Source organism: Limulus polyphemus, unplaced genomic scaffold (assembly GCF_000517525.1).
Source record: "Limulus polyphemus unplaced genomic scaffold, Limulus_polyphemus-2.1.2 Scaffold1992, whole genome shotgun sequence".
NCBI classification, from domain to species: domain Eukaryota; kingdom Metazoa; phylum Arthropoda; class Merostomata; order Xiphosura; family Limulidae; genus Limulus; species Limulus polyphemus.
The window spans coordinates 148,912-165,178 of NW_013667602.1; the positions used below are offsets into that span (position 1 = coordinate 148,912).

A 16,267-nucleotide genomic window follows, 5' to 3' on the forward strand; every position below is an offset into this window, starting at 1 on the left:
GAAACCCTTTTTCAACATCGGAACACCGATTGTCGGATCAATTGCTGGAGCTTGCTTCTGACGGTAGCATGAAAATCCTTTTCGAATCTGCAGAATCCTTGGCGTGCTTTTGGATCAAAGCTAGAGCGGAGTATCCTGACCTGGCTGGAATCGCTATCAAAATACTTCTCCAATTTCCATCAACACATCTGTGTGAAACTGCTTTCTCAACAATGTGTGTCATAATGACTAAGTGCAGAAACCATTTGGACATTCAGCCCCATTGCGTGTTGCACTGTCTTCCATCGAACCAAGACTTGATAAATTGACAAATAAAAAATAAACTCTCTTTTCACGCTGACGACAATCTAATGATTCTTATATTGACGTAAATTCTATATTTATTAAAGCAATCCTTTCATAATGATGTATGTACGTATATATTTTTTAAAAAATCATATAATAGAATAATTATGCATTTCTTATCAAAAAAGTGAACGATATATTTGGTTTTCATCACCGGTCCGTGGGGTGATCAAAAGATTCGTAGCCGGTCCACCGTTTCAAAAAGTTTGAGAAACACTGCAGTCTAACGTACTCATAATAATGAAGATAATAATTACTATATTACAAATATAAACAATTATTTTGGAGTGTTTTCTCACAGATTAGTACAACTTGTTTACTTTTCAATAACAGAGGAAGAATATGATAAATGTATTTGTGTATTTTCAAATGTTATTGCATTTCTATTAACTTTAATTCTTGAAGAAGGAAAAATAACTGATGGATTTAAAATATCAATTTTATAATTTGTTTACCTATTTATAAGTCAAGAACAAAAACTAGTAATTTTAGACCAATTTCAATCTTACCTGTAATTATAATAATGGAAAGGTATGTATATAACAAAATGTTGGACTTTATTGAAAATAATAATATTATAAACAAATATCAGAATGGATTTATAAAGAATAAAAGTACCACATTACTCTTTGAAAATCTTTCAAGTAATGTGAATTTACAATTAGATAAAAATTAAAATGTACTTGTGTTATTTCTTGATTTAAGTAGAGCCTTTGATATATTAGACCATAAAACACCGCTGGATAAATTATACATGATGGGCATAAAGTGGAAGCTACATAATTGGTTGATTATGAATTATTTGAGTAATAGTGTTACAGTAATAAGAACTGATGAAATAATTAGTGATCCAATGACTCTAAAATACAGTGTTCCACACGGTTCTGTTTTGGATCCACTAATATTTAATTTGCAGGGCTGGCGGATTTGTTTTACCGCCCTGTGCAAACGCTGGCGGTGCCACCCAACCCCAAACAAAATTTCCATGAATCATATGTAGATAGCAGCAGTATTATAGTGCCTTGTAAAAGTTTCCACATTTTGTTGTCGTCTGAGCTTGCAATCATGAAACTTTAAATGGGACTTTATATTTAGAATCTATACAATCTATTCCAAACTAAGAAAACTAAAAACCTTATTAGGTAAGTGAGTCAGATTTTCAAAGAAAATTAGGATATTCTCAATTGCACAATTATTCAACCCCTTTGCTACGGCAACCCTAAATCAGTTCAGGTGCAAAAAATTAGTTTGAAAGGTCACAAAATCAATTTAATGGTTCTATCTATGTGTAATCAAAGTGGTTTAACTTGACTTCAGAGTAAATGCATCTGTTGAAACCACAACTCACATAGTAATACGCCAAACCAACTACGAAGACGAAGAAGCTTCCCAAACAACTCAGAAGCACATATCAGGAGAAAGTTGCAAGAAAACTTCAAACTCGCTGATTATCCCTTTGAGTACGGTGAAGTCCATCGTTAAGAAGTAGAATGTACTTCATACCATCCAGTTATACCCATATCAGGCCACCCTTCTAAACTATGTAGCAGGACAATGAAGGAAACTGGTTAGGGATGCCACTGTGAAGCCAACGGTGACTTTGAAAGATTTGCAAAGTTTCATGTCTTAGATGGAAGTCAGTGTTCATACATCGACAATATCCCGGTCTCTAGACAAAGCTGGCCTGTATGGGCGAGTGGCAAGAAAGAAGCCATTACTAAAAAAAACATCTTAAATCTCGCATGGAGTTTGCGACAAAGCATGTAAATGATGCTGCAGACATGTGGCAGAAGGTTTTGGGGTTAGATGAGACAAAAATTGAGCTTTTTTTGGTGTAAATTCAAAGCGTTACATCTGGCGTAAGCCGAACACAGCACACCAACCAGTCAACACCATCCCAGCTGTGAAGCATGGTGGTAGCAGCATCATGTTATGGGGATGCTTCTCATCAGCATGGACTAGGAAGCTTGTCAGAATTGAGGGGAAGATGGATGGTACAAAGTACAGATGAATTCTAGAGGAAAAGCTGCTTGAATCAGCCAAGAATCTAAAACTGGTTCGAAAATTCACATTTCAGCATGACAATGACCCGAAGCACAAGTGGTTTCAAAAGAAGAACGTGAATGTTCTGGAGTGGTCCAGTTAAAGTCCTGACTTGAATTCAATAGAAAATCTATGGTTGAAGATTGCAGTCCGTCAACGATTTCCAACGAACATATCAGAATTTTGCCAGAAAGAATGGGCAAAAATTACACCATCCCATTGTGCAAAGTTGGTGGATACCTATCCAAAAAGACTGACAGCAGTAATTGCTGCCAAAAGTGCTTCCACCAAGTACTGACTTAGGGGTGAATACTTATACAATCAGCAAATTTCAATTTATAATTTTCTTTACAGGTTTTGCGACATTCAACCTCCTTCACACATAACATTGATAAAAAGATACAGGCTCAATGGAGAATTCAATATGGTTTCCTAGGGATGTGTGAGCTTTCAGATGCACATTTTAATGAAAGTAATGTTTTTCTATACATTACAAAAAACAAGCTTAACATGTGTAAATATAGCGCATTATAAATCTACATTATTTATTTAGCCTAATCGTTCAATTTGTAGCTTTAAGTAGCGAATGAGATTCAAAGGCAACCACGATTCAAAGTAATGATTTGGCAATCCGGGTCAAATTAGAGTCCAGTATTGTCCGTCTTGGATTTTACTTTTTAAATACTGTCTCTGCTAATGTTTACGGTTCAAGTACTGTCTGTACTTATGTTCACTGTTCAAGTACTGTCTGTGCTTATGTTTACTGTTCAAGTACTGTCTGTACTTATGTTCATTGTTCAAGTACTGTCTGTGCTTATGTTTACTGTTCAAGTACTGTCTGTGTTGAAGTTTATATACTATTGAAATACAGTCTGCGTTAAAGTTTAATGCTGAAATGCTGTTTTCTTTATGTTTGCTGTTCAAATGTTTTCTGTGTATTAGTTTACTATTCACATATTCTACATCGTTAGGTGTACTTTTCAAATATTTTCCCTCTTTAAGTTTATTTTTCAATATTCTCGTTCTTTAAGTTTACTTTTAAATATTCTCGTTATTTAAGTTTACTTTTAAATATTGTCCGTCTTTTGAGTTTACTTTTCAAATATTGTCTGTGCTTAAGGCACCCCAGTGGCACAGCGGTATGTCTGCGGACTTACAACGCTTGGAACCGGGTTTCGATATCCGTGGTGGGCAGAGCACAGATAGCCTATTGCGCAGCTTTGTGCTTAACTTGAAACAAACAAACAATCTGTGCTTAAGTATGCTTTTCAAATATTGTTTGTGTGTGTTAGATTCTTGTTTAAACACTTGTATTTAAGTTTGCTATTAAAATACTGTCTGAGTTTAAGTCTGTTGTTCAAACAATGTTTGTTTAGATTTATATTCAAATATTATCTGGCAAAATGGTGGAACCATCACAACAAGTTATACTGACCCATTTCCTGACCTCGTGGAACACCTAAGTAGAACAGAAAGATTGTTCAGCAGATACATACACATTAGACTATATTATGAAGATGCTAAGGTTAAAAACGCTTAAATTAAACCTATTTGTGAAGAAGATGAAAAAAGATAGAAAGACTGTTATAGTCCACTGAGATCTACTCAACCTACATGACATCATCCTGTACGAAAATTGGGAAGATATCCGAAGTCTCATCTTCCCGCCATTAAGGATAGAATGCCCAATACCATTTTTCTTCATATCAATGACGTTTCCACGTTATTTCATGTATTCTCTGCAAAATGTTAGACCGAAGTGTTCACATGTTAGAACATTGTGGAGGTAACTAAACTTTTTTTTTTATCTTTTAAATAAAGGGTGGTAAATTATAAAGTACAGTTTTGGGGTATAATATGAATGAGATGCTGTTGTCAGCCAACTACAGCACTAAATGTTTGAATTACCACTCAGAAGCTTTCCATGGTTAATTACCTTGGCCGAACGATGATAAAAATACAACGTAGTGGTAATTATCAATTCAAAACATATGAAGATATGAATTATCCATAAAATCACACAAGTTGTTAGACAAAGGAGTTACTGAACTTCAACACATGCAGCAAAAGATTACGCTTCATCATCTTTCATGTTGGGTTCGATCTTCTACATGTTCACCCAAACAATGGTGATAAGTTTGAAAAATCCACACTTAATAAATTATCGAATGAAAAGTGCTACGTAAACTACTTACATGTTTATTCGCAAAAAAAAAAGAGAGAGAAAAGCAGAAATCAAACACTGACAATATGTGAATAATGTTTGATATAAGTGCTGATAAGCTCGGGTTCCACTGTCGGAATAATGTAGGCGAAAAGCATGTTTCTATAGATAAGTCGACATCGCGAGTTAATATGCATTAATAAATGTAACCAACGATGTAGTCTACGGTATTCATAAAAGTGACGTGGCAATCCAAAGATTGTGTGTCTGGCTGACTTCTCTACTTGTTTGTTTGTTTGTAATTAAGCACAAAGCTACACAATGGGTTATCTGTGCTCTGCCCACCACGGGTATCGAAACCCGGATTCTAGCTTTGTAAGACCGCAGATATACCGCTGTGCTACTGGGGGGCTTCTGTACTTGAAGCGAGAAGCAATCTTTACGCTACATTTGTGATATTGGAGCGAAATTAGCTTCTAATATTACTTTTGCCTGAGAAAATGACCAAGTCTTGGGCTTCTCTTATCTGACCGAATAGTGGGATTTGATCATTATTTTTATAGCGCACCTATGGCCCAAAAGTGCGGAGAGCGTTTTTGCGTTAATGGGAACACAAACCATGAATCATCGGATTCATAGTTCGATATACTTACCATTATGCCAATCACGGTCCAATATAGTCACAAACACCTATTTGTTTCTCATAATTGGATTTATTGCATGGAGCTTTTTTTTTTCGAAAGATGAGTTCGACCAATAATACTAATTACAATTATGTGAATGAAATACTGTGAATTGATTACCTTTTTTCTACACAAAGCAAATAGTCACTATCTACCTCAATTAATATGTCATATTGAAGATCATGATTATCATGTTGAAGTTTATACCATTCGTTTTTTTACGTAAACAACAATGAAAGCCTTCGTGTTACCAGAAATTTATTTTAATCGATGCTGTGATTAGAATAATTAGTGTTTATGGCCATCTTTGTAGAAACGTTTTTGGTAAGAGTATGAATGTAAATCATTTAAATATCAGTTATGAATTGCAATCACTTGTCGTATATAATTATATATATGCTTGAGTCATTTAACTTGAGTCAGTTAGCCATTGTGAGTCTTCACAGAAGACATAATGGCCATCTAACAGACCGCTCGCCATCCCAAGACTTTACAGCAGATATAATGATCATCTAGCAGATCGCTCGCCATCCTGAATGAGACTTCACAGCAGATACAATGATCAACTAATGAATTGCTTGCCATATTGAGTGAAACTTCACAGCAGATACGATGGTCAACTAATGAATTGCTTGCCATCTTGAGCGAGACTTCACTATCTGCTGTGCAGTTTCACTTGGGATGGCAAGCAATTCAGTAGTTGACCATCGTATCTGCTGTGAAGTCTCACTCAAAATGACAAGCAATTCATCAGTTGACCATCGTACCTGTTTAACGATCATCAAATGCAATACTCATTGCCTGTGTAGGTTATAAAATCAGATATGATGAACATTAAAAAATAAAACTAATCAGCCAATGCGGGTATTTACAGCAGATGTGATTAACATTATAACACTATAATAGCCAGCCTGTGAGTATTTAAAGTCGTTAGGGCAGATATCAAAGAGAACACTCGTCGCCCATGTAGATTTTCAAAGCAGATATGACGAACATTTAAAAGAAACTAAACAGCCAGTCAGTGTTTACAGTTGCTAAGGTAGACAACAATGAAGTCACTAGCCGACCTGTGTAGGTATTTGCTGTATCGGCATAACCTAACTGCTAGGCTCTGCAAATAATAGTTACGTATGTTCACCTGTTACTTATTTTTGGGCAATGAAGTAGCTGTATTCACTTGTTTTGTGGCAAGCAAGTATTTTTTATATATTACTTGAGTTAGAACTATTATAAGGTATTAGGATTTATAATAGAGTATCTTATGTTAACCAAAAGGTTGTAGTTCGTTTGTTGTTAACTTCAAAACTAGACTATGGGCTATCTGTGCTATTCCCGCCGCGGGTAAAAGGTAATAGGGGGCGCTTGTGAAATGTGTTGTAGCTTATTTACGTACTTCATAAACTTCGTATTTTCATAACTTTTTAAAATTGAGATAAATTCAATCTGATGCTTTATAAATTATATCGGGAAGCGATTTATTATGCATGCACGACAGAATTGTGACGTCGACTCAAAATTAGCGCAAGGTCAGTGAAATCACAGGCCAACAGGAGGAACATTTAAAGATTGCAGAAAACAGATTACACATTTTGAATTTTCAGTATTTGATTATAAAATAAGAACAAAAACAACCGAAGAAACTTAATCATAAATATAAACTTACCCTACACAACCTTTTCCACACCAACGAATTCTGTTTTTGGCTCAGCTCGAAGAAACAGCGAGAAGCAACAGCAGAAACAAGAGAGAAAGAACATGGTTTTAAAACATGTCGTCAACAAGAATATCGTTCGATTTCATTTCACTTAGTTCGGTAATGATTCATCGAGGTTTGATATTGGACTGTGCCTCTGTCCAAGTCGGTATGAAAACAAAAATGGCTCATTCAATAACATGTGTCAACTACGCGAAATCTAAACAAAAAACATTTTTTTATGATTTTGGCATTTAACGAAAGAAACATATATACTTATAATTGTGTCATGGTGGCAAATTAAGGAATTCAATGTAAAGAAATGGCTCTTATCTTGAAATTACTGGAATCAGGTGGAATAGTTTACTATAAAAATATCCATATACTCAGCACTGATTATAAAGAAACAACATAATCAATAAGCAATAAACTTAATCTTCTCATTCAATACAGAGCATGCGTGATCTGGAGTTGATTTTTGTTTTTTTGACCTTGTGCTAATGCATATAGATGGATTTTATTACCTTGCCACCTAATTATTAAGGTGTTTTTCTAGAGCTAATCAATATTCAAGCCGTACCTTCCTCCTGGGCCTTAAAAAAGTTCCTCCTGTCATTCACCGTTTTAGCACACCGAAGATTTAAGCTTCATAACACAGTATTTATATCCAGTACGACTCTTTATACTCATACACAAACGTATAACACCAATTTCACAGTAACAAGTATTATTGAAATTCTAATAGTAAGAATGATTTTGAAATTTGAGTACAATAAAAGACAATCGAAAAACGAGTTCCGAGTCAAAATGGTAGGCAGTTAGACACACAACGTGGAATACTTCCTATACTTGCTTTATTGAAAGTAGCGCTACAAAATTATATATTAATTCAGTTACTTATCTGGTAGATTTTTAATGAATTAGTCAAAAACAAAGTTTTATTATTTTTAACACAACGGCGCCTTAATATTACTATAAGTTGACCTATCAATTTCTTCTCTAATATTTTGTTCGCACAAATTCTATTAAAATATTATCAAACATGGAGAAAATAAGAGACCACTAATTCAGGAATGATATCTTATAAGTGGTCATAATTTTTGTGTGGAATAAGTGTTGTTTAAAACAAAGGTAGACATCAAGACATTCTGACCTCAATGTGTAAGGGTCCATTCTGCATCGTGGTTAGGAGGATACATAGATATACTTCAGAAATCACTTATTGTATTACACCTTAGAAACAATGAATCTGCAGAAGTTGAGATTTCTTCAAGACTGATATTATTCATAACATTGCAGTGTCACTTGGCCAGAAGTCATATTGATTAGAATATCACAGTGCTACTTGGTCAACAGTCACGTTGATCAGAATATTATACAGTGTCACATGGCCAGAAGTCATATTGATTAGAATATTACAGTGCTACTTGGTCAACAGTCACGTTGATCAGAATATTATACAGTGTCACATGGAGAGAGTCACGTTGATCAGAATATTACAGTGTCACTTGGTCAGAAGTCATATTGATCAAAATGTTTCAGTGTCACTTGGTCAGAAGGCACGTTGATCAGAATATTATACAGTGTCACTAGGACAGAAGTCATATTGATCAGAATGTTACAGTGTTACTTGGTCAGTAGGTACGTTGATCAGAATATTATACAGTGTCACTTGAAGAGAGTCACGTTGGTCAGAATATTATACAGTGTCACTTGAAGAGAGTCACATTGATCAGAATATTATACAGTGTCATTAGGTCAGAAGTCATGTTTAGCCAGTGACTATGGCATATACACTTGAACGCTGTTGTATTATTAACTCACATTATGTGCTGTTCTGTACATAAAGTAAACATTTGTAGTTTATTTGGTGATAAACAGTTTACTGTACACAAGATCCTGATAAACTAGATTATTGAACAGGTGAAATAACGTTCAAATATTAATATTTAAGGTTTTTACATTTGTCGGCATTATTACGAACGCATTCATTGATGATCGCGGTATTCAGTTCATTTATTTTGTTCTGCATGTTTCAGAAACAAAATCTTTTGCACTCCTACCATTACCAGTAATTGTAGATAATACAACTGTGAAATACGACTTACATTGTTCCCTGTGAAATATGCTTACCGTTTTTATAAAACAAGAAAATGTTTCAAAAAACTGTGTTTCCCCCTTCCTTTTGTCAAAGGTAATGTCTGTGAAAACATGATCTTGAGAACTAACCTTATTTGTCTTGAAAATTTTGTTTGTTTGTAATTAAGCACAAAGCTACACAATGTGCTATCTGAGCTCTGCCCACCACGGTTATCGAAACCTAGTTTCTAGCATTGTAAGTCTGCAGACATACCCCATGTGCTACGGGGGAGCTTCTGGGAAATTCAAATTACACTTAAAACGCTTAGTTCTTAGACAAGAAGTACATACCTAGCTTAAAGAGGCGTTAACCTTTACAACTCCGATCTGGAATCGTACAAAGACTCTAGAAATATAAAATGAAAACAGTAGTACAGGAAAAGCTCTCGCTTACAAACATGATCTGATTTATGAGTTACTGTCCGACGGGTTAAAGAGACATCACTGCAATTTATAGTTGTTATAAATCCAATCACACTCCAGATATATTTGGATCTAATTCTGCTCCAGACGACCTAAAACAATTTATTACACCAAACTATAAGTTTATTGTATTGATTTGCACAAGTTACAGGTAAACAAAAACAAAAACATACTTCTGAACAGTTACTGAGTCAGCTGCACTAAGGCTGAGTGGATTCGAAATTGTTACATGGTTGATTCTCAGTAATTTCTAGAGACCAGGAAGTAGAATATATATATGAACAACTATGAAGCGTGTTTTTACACATAATGCTTTTATACTAAATGTCAGCCTTCTAAGGTAAATTTCGAATGTGATAAGAGGAGGGGATGCCCTATTATTAAAGTTGCAAATACTAACATTTATGTTGGCTTGCTTCACCTAAATATCTAAATATATTATTGCATACACATAAACAAAAGTATTTGCCTATACCTTGAAAATACTTGTAAAATTGGAAAATTATGGTACTATTTAAATATTTCTGTTTTATCAAGGAGTTTTTATTAATTAACCATCAATATTATTAAGTGTTTCATATATATTATATTACATAACATGGAATAGAATCCAAGATATATTTATAAAGCCATATATTATAAAAACCAGTAAGAAGATGAATGAATAACAAATATATGATGCTATATGGATGTAAGCCAGTTTGATTAAACACAAATTATAATGAAGAAATACAATCAACATTTTCTATTCTCTCACATTGTAATATCTCTGTGTGTTCAGTGGTTTCTGATAAATTAGTATTCTGTCTATATGAAGTGAAAGGTAGTTCATTTCCAAGACACTCACGGCCTCTTTTTCGATTGCTAGTTTTCGAGGCCACTTCAATCAATTGTCGCACTTTACACTGTACTGAAACTAATCGTAAACTCTTAAACTGTGTACCTCTTATTTTCTAAAAAAATAATTCTTAAACATTTTTGTTTTTACGTTGTTCCGATGTTTACATCATAATTTGGTTTTTATCTGCTCTCTTTGTTTTATGGGAAGTAGGATATGCAACCGCCATTTTTATATAAGTAATCATGAAATATCTAAGGAAGATCCCAGGATATGCATCAAAGTAGAAGATGAAGAGTTAGAACAGGCAGGGGCGTTTTTGAGAATGTGTGTGAAGGGGGGAGGTTTCACAAGCTCGAAAGGAGGCCACAAATGGCAGTTTCTGTGGGACGTTTCTAGTCAGGTCAAATTTACACATATATAAAAACTATGCCATAGCGCAATGTTCACAAATGAACTGAGGCCCACACGAGGTCAACCTTCTTTGCCCCCCTCAAAAGCCTTTTGTAAAATGACGTTCTTGGGAATTGGTATAGGAAGAGAGAGGGCAAAGAATGTGAGTAGCAAAAAACAGCATTCTTCAAACTCAAACAATTGCTCAAGAGAGATGGCAAACTATAATTGAGAAAATGACTATTAAAATTGTACGTGTGATCAGTCCTACTCTGCAGGGTCCCTATTTACTGAAACAAAATGACAGTTAGAAGCATTTGGAACAAAAAAAGATAAGCTGCATAGAAGGAAAACTACTGAGAAAGTTCTGGAACGTACAAAGACAAGAGGAAAATTGCTGGACATTGTTAAGAAACTGAAAATGCAATAATTTGGGCAGATAATCAGATCTGAGGGATGATTTGTAGAGAATCTGATGTGTAAAACTGGAAGAAGATGAGCGAGAGGCAAGCAGAAACTCAATTTGTTCGATGATATTATAAAATAGATTGGGTATGAGAAGCTTGAACAAGGAAAGTTATACAGGCAGTGAGGAATAGAGAAAGATTAAGAATCATAGTCGTCGATCTTCAGAATTGTGTCAGTTGAATAAATTAAAAGTAAAATTTTGAAACTTATTTCAGTATTATTATGATATTACATCACGTTTTTTCTGCCATAAATAGTGCTAAGTTTTACGGATTGGCCGTTGAAGCCTTGATTGGCTGAAATTCCTCTTCGAAACGTGTATTTTTCATTGTTTGGATTGCCAAACACCTCTAAGATTCAGGTCACAAGAAACTGTTTATGATTTATATTTTGGTCGCCCTTGAAGGTGCGGCAATAGCACCGTTAGGTAGTGAAAACTAGAACTAGGCTACCTCGACATAAAGAAGATTGAAAGCCAGAAGCATCCTGATTGGTATGCTGATAAAGAAAGTTGGTGACATCATAGACCGCTGTAACATGAGAGGAGTAGTCCCGGAAAATGCGTGTCCTCGCGCCCACTGAGCGTTATCTAAAGCCAAAAACAATAAAATGACCTTCGTAACTTTCTTCACGACGTCGTAAAGAAAAGAGAAAAGCATGCCTAACTAATCACACAACAAAATATATAAATAGATGGAACCCTATTTACAACAGTTGAATGGCGTTAACATATCTCGACTGAAACATAATACAGCAGCGGACCTCTTTCGCCGGAGGGAATCTTTTACAGAATGGAGCGTTTAGTAAGTACATATACTCACTAATATCTAACATATATTAAGTCTGTATTAATTGCTATATTTTTCTAGGTTTGATATCAGAACAGAAAAAAATGTCTTTGTTGCAATGGTTCCGACTCTCTCTGTGTGTGTATGATATAAATAAGTTATCAGCCGTTTTGTAGGTAATTACTTAATAGACGGGTATAAAACTTGACTCATGTCTTTCAATATGTTTAATAAAATAACTCCTATGTTTACTGTTGCTCAAGAATAAAACTATTTTGTTGCAAAAATATACATTTCCTGGAGCACTGTTAGACGTGAGCATAACTCTTATTCTGATAAGTTAATGCTGATCACAAAATTCAATTGTTCATAACGTAAACTATGTGTTTATCAGTCAGTAAATATTATTGCTGCTTACAAGAGTAACAAGTGTAAAATGTCCAAATCTGCCAAAACACGGCGACATTTATGGTAGAAAAACGAGATGAAATATCACAATAACACTGAAGTAATTTTCAAGATTTTAGTTTTACTTTATTTACTACCAGTCTGCATGAAAAAAAAGAGATTTCGATTATGACATTTCACCTTTTTTCTTGTAGCCACTGGCAACAAATCGTTTCACTCAGTCTCGGAGCTTTTCAGACCTGGTAAACTTGTTAGTTCAAACGATGTTATTCTAAACTTTTTGATTCGTTTAACATCTCCAGTTAGAAATAGCGAGGTAGCTTCGAGCCTCGAACCTTGTGCACATTTCTCTGACCAGTTTTATTTTTCCAGGTGATTCTCATCTGTGTCTGCTTTGTGACCACGACAGCTCAGAATACGCTTTATCAAGGTCCTGGAAGCCAACACTTCAACCCAGACTTTATAGCAGCACTACAACATCAGGCTCGTCCTGTTGCTGCTAGGTCTCGGCATTACAATGCTGTTTCTAACAGTCTTCATCAGGACTTGAAGATTCATCAACTTCAGCTTCAGCAACATGAGCAAGAGGTACAGCGCCATCTTCAACAAGAAAACGAAGCTATACGTGGGAATTTCCAACCTACAAACCAGCAAGTATATCAGCAACAAGCTCTCACAGCTGCTCACCAACCTCAAGATCAGCAAGAATACTATCTTGAACAGCAACAAGCTTTAAAAGATGCTCATCAGCCCCAGGAACTTGATACTCCTAAGAACTACCATCCACCAGCTCTTGTCCACAAAGTTAATATCGGCCCCAAACTCCAGGGTGATTACGACTTTGTCTATGACACCGGTAAGGGACCCTTCGGTCAGAGCTTCCGTACTGAAACCCGTCTTCCCGATGGGACAGTAAAGGGCTCTTACGGTTATATAGACAGTGACGGTCGTCAGAGAACTGTGAATTATATTGCCGGTAAAGGAGGGTTTGTTGCTGAAGGCGATGTTGGTCCAGATTACACAGCAGCGTGAACAACTGTCCGGCCTTTAGATAAAGACTAATATTATATTTATGTATTTTCATCCAATAAACATTTACTCCAGTTCAAATACTTTATAATTTAAATTGTTAACATTATATATATGTTTCACATTTCTAACAACATAACATGTTTGTCAGAAATATGTCACATACATCAGTGTTTACTTACGTGACTTACATTTTGTGTGAAAAATAACCGGTATTTAGTATTATTTCTATGGAGGAAAAAAATGTGCGTTTTTTTCTGCTATATTATGAAAAGAAAATTGACATAGTCTTAATTGATGAAGGTATTTTGTCATGTGAGCTCCATTAATACATTTCGAAGAACAATAATAAGTGAGAATACAAAACATTCTTAACAGCTTTGTATATTTAAAACTTCCTGTTTTACTCTTATTACAGGACATAGGTCTCACTGTTATCTGATCCTAATAACTGAGATGAATAATTTTGCAGTAACTTCTGAGTATTCGTTATATTAATCTCTGTATATTTAAAAGGTGCCGAAAAGGTGCATGTTATAAATCAGTGCTTGGCTTAATATGGTTTTGCTGTGTTTTGAGGTGATATTTTTATAACCGTGCTGTAACTTTGCAGTATCTGGCGAATATAGTTATACCTTTAGAATGTTATTTCAAAAGATCAGGTGCAGTAGAACGTGATTATGAAAATATTTTGCAGGATTTTAAAAGAAAAGTTTATTTGTATTGCAATATATATATATATCATGAAGTTTCTTTTTCTGCATATTTACGTAAAATCTGTAACACTATTTTGAAAATAAACAGCCGTTTTCAAGTTTTTGTATATTTTACCCATATCGTTATCTGTTTCCCGAAAACATAAGCAAGTATTTGATGATATATATATATTCATAGAACTACATATGTATCACTCCTCTGTGATATATTGCTTTAATATTCTAAATAATTAAGAACTTTCATTAAAAGCTAGTTTACAATAACATTGTATGTTGGAATTACCGCCGGAAATATCGATAATAGTGAGAATACCTAACTGATACTTGATTGTAACGTGTTTTTTTTTTGTGATATTTCATTCTCCCAGTTAGGCCAGTATATTGAATTGGCTATATTAAACACTTGGGGAAAATACATATACATGTATATATATAGAGTACATATACATATACATCTGATATAAGAAAGTAATATACGTTTGTTTGTTTGTTTGAAGTTAAGCACAAAGCTACACAATGGGCTATCTGTGCTCTGCCCACCACGGATATCGAAACCCGGATTCTAGCGTTGTAAGTCCGAAGACACACCGCTGCGCCACTGGGGGGCAATATACGTTCATAAAATACTTTAACGGTGAGTGGGTTTTCTGATTATTCAGTAAAAAAAAAAATAAAGTTCAGTCTAATTATTAAGAAAAAAATCGTTGAATTTTTTAACTTCAAGTTCTACAAATTCCACCGAATTTCTACAGTTTGACATCATAATAATAATAGGCCTAACTTCACAAATAAACAATGTCTAAACAGAAATTTCACTTACTTGCCAATATTGTATGTCTTGTAATTCGTCAAAAACAGTTTGTTTTTGTTTGTTTTGAATTTCACGCAAAGCTACACGAGGGCTATCTGCGCTAGTTGTCCTTAATTTAGCAGTAATAGACTAGAGAAAAGGCAGCTAGTCAACACCACCAACCGCCGACTCTTCAGCTACTATTTTACCAACGAGTAGTGTGGTTCTCCGTCACAATATAATTTCTCCACGGCTGAAAGTGCGAGCATGTTCGGTGACGGGGAATTCGAACTCGCGACCCGAAGGTTGCGAGTCGAATCGTCCTAATGTAAGTGTAGTTGGATATTCTGTGATTTATAATGGCAGGGTTTATCGATCTAAAAGTTCAAGGCATGTAGGTACTTTCTAAGTTATTTTTCTGACGTTCATGATAGTTTTGTATAACGTTTGTTCAATTATTTATTTCTTACTTTGAAATAATAGTGGTTTTTAACTTGCCATTATCTTATCTGATGTTTTAAAGAGTGTGTTACCTGTTTTGTCTGTACAATCGAATATTCGTTTTGAGTTGGATTAGAATGCGTTTTGTTATATATATAGAGTATCATTTTAATTTGGATTTTGTTTTTCTTATTAACACGTTACATTTGAAAATATATTGGTTCATATATTGACCGAGGCTTTCTATTTGTGGAATTACATTTATTAAAACAATTTATATAAGCAAGATCTGAGTGAGACTGATTATAAAGACTGCAACAGTATAATCCCTCTTTCTATTCTTTCAACAAAAACCTTGAGAATTGGTTGAAGGCCATGGAATTAAATACAATACAATTAATCCCAGAGCATTACGATATGCCCTTGGCATCAAAGAGATTATAATTTTTCTATGTTGTTATGTTTGCCTTATATTAGTCTGATATACTAAAAGATAGGTACACATAGACAGAAGGATTTAAAATTAGACAGACAGATGTAGAACTGATACATGCATACTTAATGGTATAAGTGTTCCCGTAATTTACCACTTTTGACAAAGCGAAACAGAAATAAATTTTTTATAATAATGATATCACGAAATTATGTTTTCTTTTGCAAAAATCAATAAATCAATTGTTTTCTTTTGCAGACGTAATCAAACTAGAGGTTTTTCTGTTTTGCAGTTTCTTCATTTTATTTATAACGTTTCGTGACAAGAAAGAATTTCACAAAACGTTTATTGCTGTTAATTTTTAACTAAGTAAAAGTTTCCTTTCACTAATAACTGAATGTCTGAGTAGGCACAATATTTGCATAAAATGAACTTAGCACCCTTACACAGGCGGTATAGGTTACATATTGTTG

The 16,267-nt window shown here is 34.5% G+C and overlaps 1 protein-coding gene across 1 annotated transcript; it reads left to right on the forward strand.

The window, feature by feature from the left end:
- Positions 1 to 11,821: 11,821 nt before the first annotated feature.
- LOC111087306 lies at positions 11,822 to 14,301 on the forward strand. Its single transcript, XM_022393512.1, has 2 exons — positions 11,822 to 11,992; positions 12,758 to 14,301. The coding sequence occupies exons 1-2, from the start codon at positions 11,981 to 11,983 to the stop codon at positions 13,415 to 13,417; spliced, it is 672 nt and encodes a 223-aa protein (XP_022249220.1). The 5' UTR covers positions 11,822 to 11,980; the 3' UTR covers positions 13,418 to 14,301.
- The last annotated feature ends 1,966 nt before the right edge of the window (positions 14,302 to 16,267 follow it).